Below are 17364 nucleotides of genomic sequence, written 5' to 3' on the forward strand. Positions count from 1 at the left end.
GTAACTATACATTCATATAATCACAGAGCAATTGATGTTGGAAGGGATCCCTGGAGGTCATCTGGTCCAACCCTTCTGCTCAAGCAGGGCCATCTAAAGCCAGTTGTCCAGGACCACGTCCACAAAACTTTTGATTATCTTTAAGCAGAAAGACTCCACAACCTCCCTGGGCAACCTGTGCCAGTGTTTGATCACTTTCAGAGTAAAAAAGTGGTTCCTGATGTTCACAGGGAACCTCCCGGGTTTCAGCTTGTGCCCATTACCTCTTGACCAGTCACTAGGCACCACTGCAAAGAGCCTGGCTCCCCGCTCTTGGCACACTCCCTTTTTATTTACGTACCTTGGTAAGATTCCCCCTGAGCCTTCTCTTCCCAAGGTTAAACAGTCCCAGCTGTCTCAGCCTTTTTTCACGGAAGAGATGATCCAGTCCCTTCATCACCATCTTTGTGGCCTTTTGCTGGACTCTCTGGTATGTCCATGCCTCTGAGGAGCCCAGAACTGGACACAGTGCTCCAGATGTGGCCTCACCAGTGCTGAGTATAGAGGAAGGATCACCTCCCTCAGCCTGCTGGCAACACTCCTGATGCAGCTCACTTTGAGCAAGGGTGCATTGCTGTTTCATGTTCAGCTTGGTTTTGGCCCCCAGGTCCTTTTCAGGGAAGCTGCAGATATGTTATCTTCCATTACAAAATACTTGCTAACAAAAAGGGATATATTACTAAACAATTGTTCATTCTAGATAGATTCTGAAGTGTTATTGAAAACACTGATGGTCAGTTCAGGTTATTAGAAGATACTGAATATCTGCCTTTCAGGTTATTGTTCATCTCAGTGCATTCTATAGACAGTTGATCTAGTCACATCAGACCTTCAATAAAATGAACGTAAGAGTGTTCCTTGAGATTATTATCACTTAGATTCATAGACAAATGATAATATGTTCATTTTAAGCACTATAAAAATAATAAGAAAGTTATATTCTGAATTGGGAATGCATGTATATTACTTGAAATGAGTCTAAAGAGTGGCACTTAAAATTCTAGAGTAATGAGGTCATCTTTAGCAATCGCATTTTTAAATATCAAAACAATTGCTTCTGAGCCATATATTACTGCTGACCCATGTGTTTGCCTCTCAGCCAATAAATATATGACTATATTTATCTCACTGTATAAGCTAGAGACTTGAAGGGGTGGAAGGGAAATTTGCTGGGAACACAAGCTAAATATGGTTATATTTGTGAGATGATGACCTGAATATAAAGGACTCAATATATATTAAAGACTCAATATTCTACTTTTCCTTTCATTTTTACTGTTTAGATCCAAATCTATAATGACCATCCTGGTTTTCAAAAATCTCCATGAACTTAATTTTGTGTTGCTTCTTTGATGCAGCCTGATCATTCAGAGCTACTCTGTTTTCTTCCTCAGTACCTCAGAAGTTGCATGGCTCCATCTGTTTTTTGCTTGCCTTTATACGGCACTCCCTCTTTAAACCATTTGCCAAGTTCCGTTTCATCCTTGGCTATTAAAAACCTATTTCAGGGATAAGAGTGTGGAACAGCTGAATTCTGGCTCAAGCACCAACCTATTTGGGCTTCACAATTTAAAAAATTTGGCTGTTTTATGTGCTGTATGCAGTATGCAATCTGTTAAGTGTATCAGAGCACGTGGAACTGATTAGGATGCATTTAAAATAAACAACAGAAAACTGAGGAGGATCTGAAGGTAGTTTCCTACTTCCTTTAATTCAGCAGTTAGGAACACGCCACCAGGGCAGGGAGTACAGGTAATTTCTAATGCGGGTGGGGTGCGGACCACTGCTTGTCTCAAAATCCACAGGGATATAGGCCATTGCAGGCATGAGAAAAGACAGTTATCAGCCTGTCCCACTGATATTTCTTCAGTTTGTGTGGAGTAATTTGAGATTCATGACTTGAAAAAACATTGCAGAAATGACCATGGGCCTCTAGCCTAATGATTAGGATGGCTTGCTAGGAACTAGATGTCAGTCACAGTACTTGCTGTCATGAATATTTCATCATTTTATCAAGAAAAACAAAGAATATGTACCTTTGTATAGATACAGAAACTTTTATCTTTCTCCATTTCCTCCCCAACTGCTAACAACAAGCCACAGTCCTTTTTCTCTCTGGCCAAATTAGTCTCTAAATGAATGACCTACTGATGTGACTGACTGATTAACGCTCTGTCAACAGAGAGGAGATTTTCCTGTATCTAGCTCTTTCTTGTGTTACAGCATTGAATAAATCTGAGACACATCAGTCACCTGAATCATTATGTTTAATCATCTCAGTTGACAATGAGGTAAATTCCATAGAACGAATAGTATTTGTATAAAACAGCCCAGTGAAGAGAAATATTTTTCAGGTGGCTTGAAATTTGTGTGTCTGATACAGGCAAAATGATGTTTAGCTCAAGAAACTTATTAATTCCTGTTTACCAAAACTGACTGTGATGGCCATTGTGAATCCCTTTCTTAAACTGATGTCTTGCCAGAGATTTTACATAAGCAATTAGGGTGTGGTTTTCCTGACGTCAGCCACTGACCTAAAACTCATGAATAAAATGTTACTGCAATACTCCTGTAGTGTTGAAGACCTAGTTTCCAGTTGCTTGTTCAATGTTAAATCAGGAATACAGAGATGCAAGTGAAACCCTACTTTCCCAAGTCCTGTGATACTGAAGCATCTTTTTTTCTTTCAGTGAAGGTCCTCATTATTTCAATGTTATTAAAATCCAGCCATTGTTCATAAACATTCTGATCATTTCATTAAGGTCTGTGATGCAGGACAAAGATACTTAAGTTTTGTTCAGTATGTAGATCATAACAGAAAAGTACATGTCTGTACCTATATGTGTATACATATACATGCAAATATGTTACTATACACAGGAATTATATGTATTTTTGCAACACAAGATTCATTTAATGTTTTCAGACATGTAATACTTGCTGCAGGGTGCTGTTTCCCAGAAGAATGTTTTTAGCAACACTTTGACCCCATTTTCTTGTCTTCTTTTGACAGTTTTTCCCATAGCGAAGATAGCCAGTTTGACTTATATTATCCTTGACCCCCTTGTTACTTACTTGACATTAATTTCTGTAACCAAGGCAATATCACAAGTAAAGTTAAAAATCAAATCTCTGAGAACAGCTTTGTCTAGATTGATTCTTCTCTCAGACTGCATACTAAGCAGTCACACAGAGCTTCCAAACTTAAAATAGACAATAGACTTCCTCTACTTCTGATCCTAAAGGAAGAAAGTAGAACCCTTCTTTTCTCAGGAAAAGCTTTAGCTTCCAGCAGTCCATTACAATCTTTATAAATGTCTCATAAATTTTGTCCTTCAATTTTTCAGGTTCTATTGAGTATTTTAGTAAATGAAATACTTTGAGCTCTTTAGGAACAAAAAGAAAGATATAAGTTTGTCACTAGCTGCACTGTTTTCTAGAATGCACTGAGCGGCATGTTCCAGAAAAAATGCAAAGTTCTTTGACATCCTACTGATGCTTATGTACGCAAAATGGCTCCCATTACTGCAATAGCTAGACACATCATATTTGACTCTTGTCTTTTTGTATTATCTTCAGTGATACAGATAAGTAAGAATAACAATGACTTTGCAAATGGAAAACTGAAACCCAGGGGGAATAACAGGCTTGATGCAGCAAGCTTATGTCTTCAGCAGAGTACCCCAAGGCTAATGCAATCTCATTTCAGTTTAGTTATTTAAAAGTTCAGTATTGTGTCTAGACTAGTTGTCTAGGAGGCATGTCCAATGGGGATGGCAAGTCATTATTTCATCCTACAGTAGGTGCTGTATTTCTCTCAAGAGGCCCTTCCCTCTCTTTTCTTTCTCTGCCCCTACTCTGTAAGGCAAGCTTAGGCAATAGACACCTTATTTTTAAACAGCTAAAGACAGTAAAGTGGAATACAATTGATAATTATTTTGTCATCTTCCTTATTATGGGGGCATTCTCAGGGGAAAACTATGTCATATTTGTCTAAAGTCTCTATTAAGATTTGGGTGAACGAGCAGAAGGGGAAACTGAGTCACTGCCACATTTTCATTGTAATTTTGTCACAGCAGGGCAAAACAAAGATTGCTTACAGAGATTCATGTGACAATGAAGCTGAACCAATTATTTTTATTAGGACGTGGAATTATGACCTTGTCCATCCGTTAAAAATATTTTTACATTGTCCAGTGAACCCTTATCCTCTGAAGAGAAAATAAAGGCATTTACATCCACTCATTTATATCTAAAACAAAATAATAATTCTATGTGAAAACTGAAAATTGTAAAAAGAAGACACAAAAAAGGGTGGTTGGGAAGAAAGAGAAACCCAGAAGTTTATTGAAGCTCTTAAGCCCCCGATACAATCGCTATTTTTAAAGACTTTAACATTAGCTGTGAAGGCTTTCTCAGCTCATATATTTATTGATTGTACCAACAAAGGGTAAAGGAGGAGTTCATCTGTTTAAAGAACCATTAAGAGGTATTGCTACATCGTACCTGAAATCAAGAACCATTGGGCTGAAATGTTGCAGAAAACAGAAACATTCTCAAATGTGTTTTTATCCCTTTTTATGTCCCCCGTACCATGATGTGCTTTGTGTATAGTGTTTACATTATTCCTATTTTGTCTTGATATTAAGAATGTGCGTCTAAAATATGCTTTTGTAGTACTGATACAATTTTGTGTAACAAAAACTGAAATGAAGAATACATGTCTTAATAGGCCAGTTCAAATACTTTCCTAGTGGCTTCACAAACAGCCCTTCAGCCTTCTCCAGACAGTTGATTAGGCTGCTACAAGTGGCTTCTAAAATGTGAGCTCTTCATGCATATGCTACTGTCTTTGAATATGACTTTATTTAAAGCCCGTATTCTTTGTGAGTTGTCCTGAAATACTTCAAAAATTGCCCATCATGCCTGTCATGGAGGGTGAAAAGCATCAAAGGTTATGGCAACCATATTTGTCTTTGGTATAAGGCTAGTTAATGACCAGTTCAGAATGAAACCTTTACTCAACTGCAATTGATAAAATACGGCATTCTAGAAAGCACATAATTTCCCATAAAGATTAATTAACACTAGCACATAACTGGCATTATACTGTAGTACTTGTTTCTGTTTTTTAATAAAATACAGCATGCTGTACAGCTGCTGGTCCTTAACTCTGTATTCATTCTTCACATGAGCTATTCAATGCACTCTGAAAAGAGGCAATGCAGATATTTTGCAAATCAGGTCATATGAGTACATCCAGCAAAGGTGCTGTGAAAGAAGAAAACAGTTACGAGTTAGTAGCTGAACAATCATCCAGCTGCTGAGAAAACTTTTTCAGTATAATACCTGGTATCTTTTGTATAAAACCAAAACTAAACCAAATTGTATGGTAATATAGCTGGGGACTGATTTTCCTCCCACACAGATGTACATGAGGTAAGCATGCTTGCATCAATGTAAAACTGGTTTGAACCAAGAGAGAATTACACCCTATATCTCCTCAAGATAATGTTACATTCTCTAGTATTTAACAGTACTGAAAATGGGAACAGGTTAGAGGGAAATGTTTTATTTGGGAAAACCAAAAAAACAATCAAAAAACAACAACCAACCAATAACTCTGCCACCCCACACAAATGATTAAGCACATAGATGTCATAAAACAATTAAGACAAAAAGCCTTAAGTGTTGGATACATGTCATCGATTCCCAGTTTGCAGCATCATCATTCATGCACATTTAGATAAATTAGGAAGATACAGTGAATCCAAAGCCACAGAGATGGATTGGCCACTTACATTGATTTATTATTAATTCACCAATCTTTTGCTAACTCTGAGTGTACTCTGACAACAGAGAGGGCCAGTATCTGGCAGCAGCATCACCGCCAGAGGGAATTTCACTGTTTAGAATAAACAGGAAAAGATCTATCAAGTGGCTCATGTCAGTGACTTTGCTGAAACAGCATTTCACTCTTGGCATTGCACAGCAAGTTAGGTTGGTTCCTTCATCTGACCTTTATTTGCTGCATGACCTTCTTTTCTTTTGTCAATAATCATATTCAGGTTTATTATCTGCTTGGTAGTCCTTCACCATAACTTAAATGTCATTTTGTGATAATTTTCCATAAATTACCTCAGAAAAAAACCCACCACTCAATGAAAAGGAATGGATTGTGAGAGTGAACCTTTGACATGATTTGTAGTGGCATAGTCCCCGTGTGGCTGTGAGATAAATACTGACTGTGCAGGCACTGTGTCAGGTATCAGTCCCAAAACTATCAGGTGCATTCCCGGTCCCTAGAGGATACTTGGTTTGTGTGCTGTAGCATTATGTTGGACAAAATATGCAATGTCAGGCATCTGTCTCCAAGGTTTGGTGTCCTACATACTGCCATATTCACGTGACCCTTTTGCCATTTCCAAACAGAGATGTTTTAGTGTCCTATAGGGGAAGCAGGTTTCTCAATTTGAGACTAATTAGGCTTGACAGCTTTGTGCTTCCAAGTTGTTTGGATTGTTTTTCCAAGATAATTCCTTTTGTTTTGCTAGCTGTTTGCTGTAAACATTTATGTGCTTGTTTATGATAATTAATGTCTCTCATTTCCTTGCTCCACTAAATGAAGGTGCAAAAGAATTATTAAGGTTTTAAGATTTCAAGAATACTATAAGAAGGAGAGATGTTGTCCTCATTTATCTAGATTTAGTGTACTTGCATATGTCTGCTATTTAGTTATTTTCTAATGTAATAAGAATTTATTTTCTCAGTTTTAAACATGTGACTTACCCAAGGCACCTAGTTTAAATGACATATCTGTCTCAAAGCTCCTCTTCAGTTCCGTTCTCTTCAACGGAGCTTGCAATTACTTGAACACATTTACTTGTTGAGGTGCATTACAGATTGATAGTAGCTCCCTCTCAGATGCTTTTTCTTTTGCCTCTATGGAGATTTTGTACATTATTAGAGTGAGGAATTCCCCCTACTAGTGTGTGATGCTCAACAGACTTCGTTTCTGTTTGGCAGAACAGAGCTGTTGTCTGGGATGTTTGTCTTGCTCTTTGTGGCATTAATTTTGATTCATATATAAAAACAGTGTCTCCATCTAGAACTTAGCAATGTACTGCGGAGCTACATACACATAGATTACTATTACGGTGGTTGCCATTAACCACCATTATGAAGGCTAATTTCCATGGTATCTTTCAAGTACAAATTCTTCAAAAGTTCTTGAACTTTTGAAACATTGTAAAGGCTAAATTTTGAAGCAAAAAAATATACATTCTCAGATGTTGATAACATGATATAGATATTTTCTTTACAGTAGGAAATAAAGAATAGTTATGGAGAAATATTTTTAAGTTTTCATAACATTTGGGCAGAATTCTTCTAGAATTCTTTGAGTTAATGTGGACTACTTCACTCAGATGATATCCAAGAAATGGAAGAAGGAAAATCAGCAGAAAAAAAAAATAGTATTTAAAAAACATTTTACCTAACCTTAGCTTGAAATAGATTACCTGAAATAGTTAATGCAGATCCAGGCAAATTTGGAGTATTTCAAACTGTCACAACTGTGCTACTGATCGATTTTTAAGTGTGATCAGAATTTATTTGTTGTGGTAGAAGAAAGCTTCAAAACATAAGTTTTCAGTGTGTAGATTATAGCATTTCTTCTGAAGAAGAAAAATTAGCTTTAGTAGCTTTCATTTAGTAGAAGTTGCATTCTTTGCAAAAAAGGATACTTTTAACAGACACATATCCATACCACATTTCAGATGCTTAGTAAAAGAATCCTTCTAAATCCTGGTTCCGTACAGAGCAACTGAAGAGAAGTTGGTGATTTTGGAGGTCTCCGGAGGAAGACCTCTCTGCCTAATGCCTGACCAACCAGATAGCCTTCTATGATGCAATGACTGGCTGGCTAGACGAGAGGAGAGCAGTGGATGTTGTCTACCTGTACCTCAGTGAGGCTTTAGACACTGTCTGCCACAACACCCTCATAGGCAAGCTCAGGCAGTGTGGGTGTTGTGAGCAGACAGTGAGGTGGGTTGGGAACGGGCTGAATGGCAGAGCTCAGAGGGTTGTGTCCAGTGGCGCAGAGTCTGGCTGTAGGCTGTGGCCAGGGGTGTTCCCCAGGGGCCAGTGTTGGGTTCAGTCCTGTTCAACTTACTCATCAGTGACCTGGATGAAGGGACAGAGGGTGTCCTCAGCAAGTTTGCTGGTGATACAAAGCTGGGAGCAGTGGCTGATACCCCAGAGAGCTGCACTGCCATTCAGTGAGACCTGGACAGGCTGGAGAGCTGGACGGAGAGGAACCCAATGAAGTTCAACAACAGCAAGAGAAAGGTCCTGCACCTGGAGGGGAACAACCCCATGCACCAGTACAGGCTCAGGGTTGACCAGCTGGAAGGCAGCTCTGCGGAGAAGGACCTGGGAGTTCTGGTGGACAGCAAGTTGCCCATGGGCCAGCAGTGTGCCCTTGTGGCCAAGGTGACCAATGGTGTCCTGGGGTACATTAGGGGGAGTGTGGCCAGCAGGTGGAGGGAGGTGATCCTCTCCCTCTCCTCCGCCTTGGTGAGGCCAAATCTGGAGTGCTGTGTGCAGTTCTGGGCTGCCCTGTTCAAGAGAGGCAACATCTCCTTTATGAGGAAAGGCTGAGAGAGCTGGGCCTGTTTAGTCTGGAGGATACTGAGAGGGGATCTTATCAAGGACTATGAATATCTTAACGTCAAGAGAACGGGGCCAGTCTTTTTTCAGTAGTGTCCAGCAATGGACACAAACTGCAAGACAGGCAGTTCCATCTGAATACAAGGAAGAACTTCTCTACCATGAGGGTGCCAGAACACTGGCACAGGCTGCCCAGAGAGGCTGTGAAGTCTCCTTCTCTGGAGACATTCAAAACCTGCCTGGACACAATTCTGTGCAGCCTGCTGTAGGTGACCCTGCTTTAGCAGGGGCTGGACTAGATGTGGACTAGTCCCTTCCAACCCTGACCATTCTGTGATTCTGTAATGAAGCCTTTGGGATATCTAGTTATCTAGTTATATCTAGGGATATAAGTAAATACACTTATTATTGCTTATTAAAAAAATTATTCTTGGAAGACACAACTGACGTCAAAGCTATGATGAACTGGCTTCCAACCACTATATATAAAATTCTCTCAAAAATGTTGGTCTTCAAGTTAAGATCATGAAGGATTGTTGGGTTTTTTTGAGCTTTAGAGGAGTGATTGTAGGATTAGAACATAATGGAAGTTATTATTGAGATGATAGAATTTGTGCTGTATAAAATAACAGAGGTCTGGGTCAAACTTGCAAATTCATTAGAAGAGATATTCTGACAGGCTCTGTAATAGTTACTTCATTACATACTTCAGTGTGATTTGTCTTATTCCCATAAACCTAGCTCCAAATAAGCAAGTTTTTAATGAAATACCTATTTAAAAAAGAGTATTCCAAGGACATGTCACCTAGTTTTCAAATGTAGAAAAGCCCTCTATTTATATTCTCACTCTCTTTCTCTCTCTCTCTCTCTCTCTCTCTATATATATATATATATATATATAAAGGCTGACCTGCTATTTTTTCCTTTAACAAGGCAGGTCTGGTCAGTGATCAAAAGTTAAATACATATCTTTTATTAGATGTGTTTCAGGCTAACTTACTACAGGAAGTAGTAAGCACAAATAACAACTTTTACTCAGCTGTTTTTCTACACAGTATTTGCTGTAAATGTAACAAGTGCATATGCAATCAATTTTTTTTCAAATATGTAACAAATTACACATCTAAAAATAAAATCTAATTGAAGAATTCAAAGGCATTTTATTTTCTTTTAAAATAAATGGTGATCAAGTAAAAAGAACTGAAAATGTCTAGGACAAATGGAATCTGTCCTAGAATTACTATAAATACTCTGTTAACTAGGTGTAAAATATTTTTGACAAGTTTTCTGAGGATAACTGGAATGTCTACTTTTTAAAAACTATGTAATACTAGACAAAGATAGCCAACACACCTGTCCAAGCTCCAAGCATTTTTTATGATTATTGTGATTCTTTGATTTTTTCAGCTTTGTTAACTAAAATTTGCACCACTGAAGGCTCTTACTCATTTGTTGCTGCACATGTTTACTTTTTACTAGTATTCAGGTAATTATTAATTTCTTGAGTAGGAGTAGCAGTTACCCAGAATTTTGAAATGTCCAGCAGCGATGAAGATGCTAGCAATAGCAGGTGTAAACCAGCAATTATCAGCAATCATAAAGCAAGCAAGCTGAGAAGGAGGTATTAAAAATTATATCCCAGGTTTGAAATCAAAGAAAATGTAGTGGGCACAGTGGGCTATTTTACCATTCTTAAACACAGTGAGACTGTGTAAATACAGGTGCTTGCTTGTAACTTGTAAGTGCCAGCAGCCTAAACTGTGAAGTAATTTAGAATTCAATTAATGTAAGAAGTTGAACAAAACAAATCCCTTAGCAATGCCAGTACACAAATGCCTACTTTTCCAAACTAGAACATACAAACAAGAAAATAACAGTTGTGAAGGAGAAGCATACTGCAAAACTTGCATCTTGGTTACTGCTTCTATGCTAGTTAAAGAAGATTAATACAGGATAGTAAATACAGTAAATAGATTATTTTTAAAATTAAGTTATTTTGTCTCTTGCATATTATACTCTTTGTCTGGACCTTCCCAAAGAACCCACAGGAAGTAAACACCCAGTTTCAAACTACTTCCCTGGGATTTCAATGCTTACTTCAGAGTCAGCTGGTAAAAATCAGCACTGTTTCATTTACACCAAATTAGTTTCAAATAAAGACAATTAAGTCAATGGAGAGACTCCTGCATTGTTACCAGAATGAGGAGTTAGTGGTTGTTGTCTGCTTGGTCTCATGGAGATTATGGTAATGCTATCAGTTAAGATTTCATTTGAGATGAAACATCACAAATGGAGGTGTGAATCCTATTGCCACAAATTGACAAAAAGAGTAAGCTTTGTCAGGCAGTGTCTCTGTACAGCTGCAAGAGCTATGAACCACCTGAACCTTCTACAGCAGTGTGAGTGCCTGATACACATGAGTATTTCAGAGGTAAAGCAATGCACCCCATTGATTAAGCCCTTCACAACCAGAGCAGTTGTCTCAATATCAAGACCCTGTAACTTGACAAGTTAACATAGAGATTCCTGAATAGCTCTTTATAAAATCAATTAAGCCAAGCACTGAAAAGCCCAAGAAGGTGGTAGTAGAAGGTAATGGTAGCAGCTTGCAGAGGGACATCAAGATGGGGCAAACAGCTAAACTTGCTAAAGTACAGGACATCACCAGGTTTCCTGGGAGAAGCTTGACTGCCAAGATGCTTAGGGTTGTTCTGGAGAATAGTATTTACTGTGATAATATACCTTTATTTTGTGATAATATACCTATATTCTGGGTAACTGCTACTTGAGAAATTAACAATTATCTGAACACTAGTAAAAAGTAAACATGTGCAGCAACAAATAATATACCTTTCGCTAATTTAATCTACCAATTGGAACATTGTCCCAGTGCCTAAAAGCAGCTCAACAAAATTTATTCCAAGAAGTAACAAGTTTGAATCCCACTCAGTATCCTCAGTTCTTTTTATGATTTGCTTGCTTGATGTCCTAGTGAACCTGAAAACATTAAGGGCAAAGTTAGTTCCTCTGTCTTTCACTTCTTATCTTCAGCATTTGAAAAGTAGCAGGTCTGATGCAAAACACTTGTAGCACTGGGAGCTGAACTCTGAAGTTTGGATCTAGATCAAAACTTCATGGCTCAGACCCATTTTTAGCATTGATTTCTTTATCTGTTCTGTGCTGATATTACTCTACAAAGCTAATGTGAAGCAATGGAAAATCATATCAGTTCCTGACAATTATTTATGATGTATTAGTATTTGTTGTCATCACAATATAATATAGATTATTTGTGTCGGAGGGAGAGGTACAGATCTGCTTTAAGCACAATGTTCAAAATGGCTGATTCGTATGAGAATGAATATATTCATTACTTCTAATAGCTTTTCCAACTGCATGTACCAAGAAGCCAGTGATAGCCAATAGAACATCTTCTCTTTTAACAGAGATATTGATACAATCAAATGTAAAACCCACTGACTGTACTCAGAGATACAATAGAGAGTAATAGGAAATTTATATGAATATTCATGTATTAAGCTCAGAAAATGGGCACCTTGTTATTCATCACTTTAAAACATGTTTATAGAATACAAATATATTGGTACTTGGGTTTTTTTTTTTCCTAGTGCTGATGAAAATGAATAGTACTTGGGGACCAAGTCTGCCTATTAAAGTGATGTGATACATTACTATGCTTGTACAGAAATGAGCACAGATGGCGGGTCTATTACTTCTCTAGCAAGAAATTCGTCATTTCACCACACACACACCCCCAGGATTCAAATCTAAGCAACACTTGCTCAAGTCAGGCTACCTCTGCAGGGATCCTTAAAATGTTTTTTTCCATTACTGGTACATTAAGGGTAAAAGAAACAAAGGCGATCAATGCTGTATTAAAACTTTATAATGAATGAAGTCTCTCAAATCAAGAGCCTGAGATTTTTATATTTTTCCCCCAACTAAAGGGAAACATTTTGCATGTAAATGTAAGTCAACAGGGATGAAATTTTGTGTACCATGCTCAGATTCCCAATAGCCCATTTCACTCTGACAGATCATTTAGTTCACATTAGAATGTTTGAGGATGTTAGATTTATAGATGTTTGTTAGTTAAACACAATGATATATAGAAAATACCAACATAGAAGTAAGTTTATATTTTTCGTATGCAGAAGACATAATTTCAAGCAGCAAAAGAGTATATTAAACAGAATTTGACTTCCATAATCTTACTTTTATGATAAGAATCAATAAAACAATACTTTATAAGGCTTTGTCAATGCCTTACACACCTGAAGGAAAAAAAAAAAGGCTTTCAACCTGCCTTGTGACTTGTCAGAGCCCATAATTACGAGAGTTGAAGTTATATGGTAGTTTTTAATGTCAGTTGATCAAAGCCAGATCACCTTGCAATGAAAGCAAATTTAATATGGGTTAGATTTTCCAATAACAGAAAAAAATGCAAACATATTTGTTTATTTACTTCGGTATGTTGAGTGTATTCACATTTGGGGGTTCTATACTGAGACCACCATCATTTAGCAGTGCAACATAACGTGAAAAATGTCATTCAACATTTATGCTGTGAGCTAGTACAGAAAGCGTTTACTGACCCTGGCTGGATGCCAGGTGCCCACCAAGCCGCTCCATCACTGCGCCTCCTCAGCTGGACAGGGAGAGAAAAATATGACAAAAGGCTTGTGGGTTGAGTTAAGGATAGGGAGATCACTCAGCAGTTTACTATCATGGCCAAAACAAACTCAACGTGGGGAGTTAATTTATTACCATTCAAATCAGAGTAGGATAATGAGAAATAAAACCAAATCTGAAAACATCTCCGTACCCAAACCCCCCACCCCCCCATCCCCCTTCTTCCCAGACACAATTTCACTCCTGGCTTCCTTCCCTGCCTCCTCCTCCCGAGCAGCACAGGAGGACAGGGAATGGGGGCTGTGGTCAGTCCATCACACATTGTCTCTGCTGCTCCTTCCTCCTCATGCTCCTCCCCTGCCCCAGCGTGGGGTCCCTCCCACGGGAGAGAGTCCTCCATGAACTTCTCCAACGTGGGGCCTTCCCATGGGCTGCAGTTCTTAATGAACTTCTCCAGTGTGAGTCCCTTCCACAGTGTGCAGCCCTTCAGGAACAGGCTGCTTCGATGTGTGTCCCCTCTTGGGGTCACAAGCCTTGCCAATAATATAATAGAGTTCCTCTACCTCAGAAGCAGATACGTATTTTGCCTTTGAGACAATATGAAAAGAACAACTATAAGAGTGACTAGGTGTGGGGGAGAGAGAACCAAATTAATTGCTAACACTTTTTACTGGTAATTAAATCCAATTATTCCTTATGAACCACAGCTGAAGAGGAATTTAGAGGATGACAGGTCTAAAGAGGTGGGGGAACGTGACTGAAACTCTTTAATATGTGGTCCACTTACAAGAGAGTATTACTTTCCCAGCTACTTTCTCTCATGTGAAAGAAGGGAGTTAGTTAGTCCTATGGTAAATACCAGCTGTGCAGGGGTGTGGATTTTGTTGTGGAAACAGCTGAAAAAGGAATGATGGTCAGCCTTGAATGAGTCATTGCCAGATAATTCCCAGATGAGCTAAATTAATGAAATTGTAGCCTAGGCAAGTCTCAACTTCTGTATGATTTATTTCTTCCTGCATGGATAGAGAAATGAGTATTGTCAATTCAATGAAAGAAAGAGAATAGGTATTATTTTTCACGTAGTTATGCAATTCACAGGAAAATGTGTCATAGTTGGGTTTGCAGCATTTGAAAAAAGGTGTTACTTGAAGAATTCTGAGTGACAGAAAGTGAGACCATGGCTTTTGCATGCTGTGAGACAGAAAATGAGAGCACTGTGTAGAAAGGATAGCCGTAACATTTAAGATATTTTTTTCTAAATAGTGTTACACAATGAAGGGAATTTGCTGTATTGTGCTAAACCAGTGTGTTGAGTTAAACATGTTGTCCATCTGGTGACTGTAGTATTATTCGGCTGGAAAGGGGAAGGAAGGAAGTAATTATGTATTGAATTATCTATTTTGATTTAGACAAATGACTGTGAAAGAAGGATTTTCAAGGAAAACCTTGGAGAAGGTTTTTGGGTTTGGGGCAGGGGGGTTATCCTTAGAAAGAAGCTACCAGAAGATTTGTTGACCCTACTCAAATTACTGTGTTAAACGTTTCCCCAGGTCTAGCAAGCAGGCTGCAGATTTTGTACACGCCCCTATAAGAAGCATTACCCCATCACTACAAGCTGGCAAATTGCCCTGTCAGTGCAAGGCAGCACAAAAAGCTGTCGGCTATAAACCAAAATACCACTTTGTGAAGAATATGAACCATTCATATTCTCAAGGTGTTAAACAGTGCTGTGAGGATTTTTTTAAAACTCATTTCAACTACCATGTTCCAGTGAACTACATTAAGTACATTAAGCCTTGCTGTCCTGATTGTGCAGCATTAACATCCATTACAAGTAATAGTATGGCTAGTGAATCAGTAAAGGGTTCCATAATGGTGTTTAGTAATGAGCTTATTATTTTTAGTATTTACCTTTAGCTGATACAGTGTCCTGAATATTGGATATAGCTGACTATTTTCTCAAATGAAGAATGAATAAAGTAGAATCTTTAACATGTGACTAATCCTAGGAGATGATTGCTGTGGTATCTTGATACATAATTGATTTTAAATTTTATATCTGTTTTAGTGAACTTGATTGCTTGCAAAAGAAATATAGTACACTTGTCCTAAATAGCCCGTGAAAAGCTGTATGTAGAAGGTCTAGAATTTTAGTATTTACTGTGTAAAACTGAATGCTTTAAAGGACAAGCAATGCTGGATCTTGATACCTTGAAAGTCTAGGAGAACGTGGCTGGGCCTTAGAATTAGTTCACTTTTGCAGCATTTTGCAGAACATGTAGTCCAAAAAGTGTCTTTGTGTAATGCCTAAAGGAGCTACTAGTTTTTGTCACACATATAGAAGGCAAATCATGCTCTCTGGGACCTGTAGAAAACTTGTTGTCATTTTGTATGACAAGGTTAATTTATATGTATGAGCATAGCCAATGTCATTTTAAGAATGGTATCTGGTCTGTGTATGCTTCCTTAGGAATATCTTCAACCTCACTTAAGGTGATATTTAAGCAAAGATCAAAGACAAAATATTGTTGCTATGTGGCAACCTTGTTTTAATAAACAGTATTCACTGTGTAGCATACATAGAAGGTTTTCTGCAGAGCTAAGAGGACCTGCAATATTTTTTCGTAAAACAGATTCTGCAAAATTTGAATAGGCTGTGTTGTGTATGCTCATATACAGGTCTAACAGGCAGGAATTTAGTCACCACTTCTCACCATTCCTGGTAGGGTTCTGTCCATTATTTTTCTTACAGCATAACAGCTGGCAAAATATTTTTGAGACAGAGATATATAGAGCTATCCTCTTTAGGGTATGCAGACAAAACATAACATATGGAGGGTATTTGCATAGTGCACAGTATCTGTGATGAGAAGGTAGATACTCAGATTTTCTTGGCTAACTTGAGTATTACATATAACATGGGAAGTTGAATGAAGAATTGTATCTTAATAAGCCACAGAATTCTGCTAGGTGGTTAATTTTGGTCTCTGTATCTTGTGTTTTGATGCATTAGAAATAATGTTCACAGCAGTTCTTTCTTGAATGAACCTATATCAAGTTTCTATTGTTTCTTTTTCACATATCTAGCTACTAAGTAAATTTTGGCCTACTCTACTTATATCAGTTATGTAATTCTAAATAATTTATGCTTAATTTGTCTGTTGTCCTGCAATAAATATTTTATCTGTATCTGTGTTCGCAAAAGCTCTACAAAACTTCAGGTGTAGTTCTGAACATACAGTGTGTATACAATCTGGAGTTTGTTGTAAAAATCTGAAATGTCATACATTTAGGCAACCACCATGTAGTTATATTTAGCAAAAGAAAAACAGAGGACAGTCTTTGCACACACAAAAAAACATCATAGGGCTGAATGTTTCTTCCTTCAGAATGTAGATAACATTTTTCTTGTTGAAGTTTGTAGTAAAATTAAAGCTATAATAAATCATACAGCTCTGTGGAATGTAGTAATTCTATTATGCTGTATTTCCTTTCTGTGAAAAATATGTGCATGAAATTAATGTCTCTCATTAAAGTGGAATTTTGGTGCCATAAGTGTTGATACAAACTGGAAGATGACCCTCTGAGAGCAGAATAACTTACTAAACCATTTTTGTGTATGTGTTTATGTATTAAACTAGCTATACTCATCGTGTCGTTGGCAGTGGAATCAAAGCTCAGTCTGCAAATCCAGAAGTAAAAGTGAAGGGAACAGATCCTGTAATAAGTCAAATTATTGACAAGCTGAAACATGTTATTCAGGTAAGTTGCTTTTACATATAGATGTAGAACAGTACTAAAGACAAGTCTAGTAATGAAATTTTAAGTTACTTTATTAGTTTACTGTACATTAAAGATTAATTGTTAATTCAAGTTACTGCTCAGTGCACATCAACAGCAAAACACTACTTGCTCTTCTTTCTCCCTTCAATTATTAAGAATTATTTCGTTAAAAGTTTCGCATATGGTTGATGAGCGTAGGAAGTCAGACTTTGCCACCTG

General features: G+C 37.8%; 1 protein-coding gene across 1 annotated transcript in view; it reads left to right on the forward strand.

Moving 5' to 3' along the window:
• Positions 1–17364, forward strand: part of GPC5 (glypican 5) — a 742077-nt gene that overhangs the window by 251942 nt on the left and 472771 nt on the right. Inside the window, exon 7 of the mRNA XM_055702313.1 lies at positions 17004–17124. Within this exon, the coding sequence (XP_055558288.1) occupies positions 17004–17124 (121 nt within the window). The remainder of the gene's footprint in view (positions 1–17003; positions 17125–17364) is intronic.

The sequence above is a fragment of the Falco cherrug genome, chromosome 2 (assembly GCF_023634085.1).
Source record: "Falco cherrug isolate bFalChe1 chromosome 2, bFalChe1.pri, whole genome shotgun sequence".
Taxonomy (NCBI): Eukaryota; Metazoa; Chordata; class Aves; order Falconiformes; family Falconidae; genus Falco; species Falco cherrug.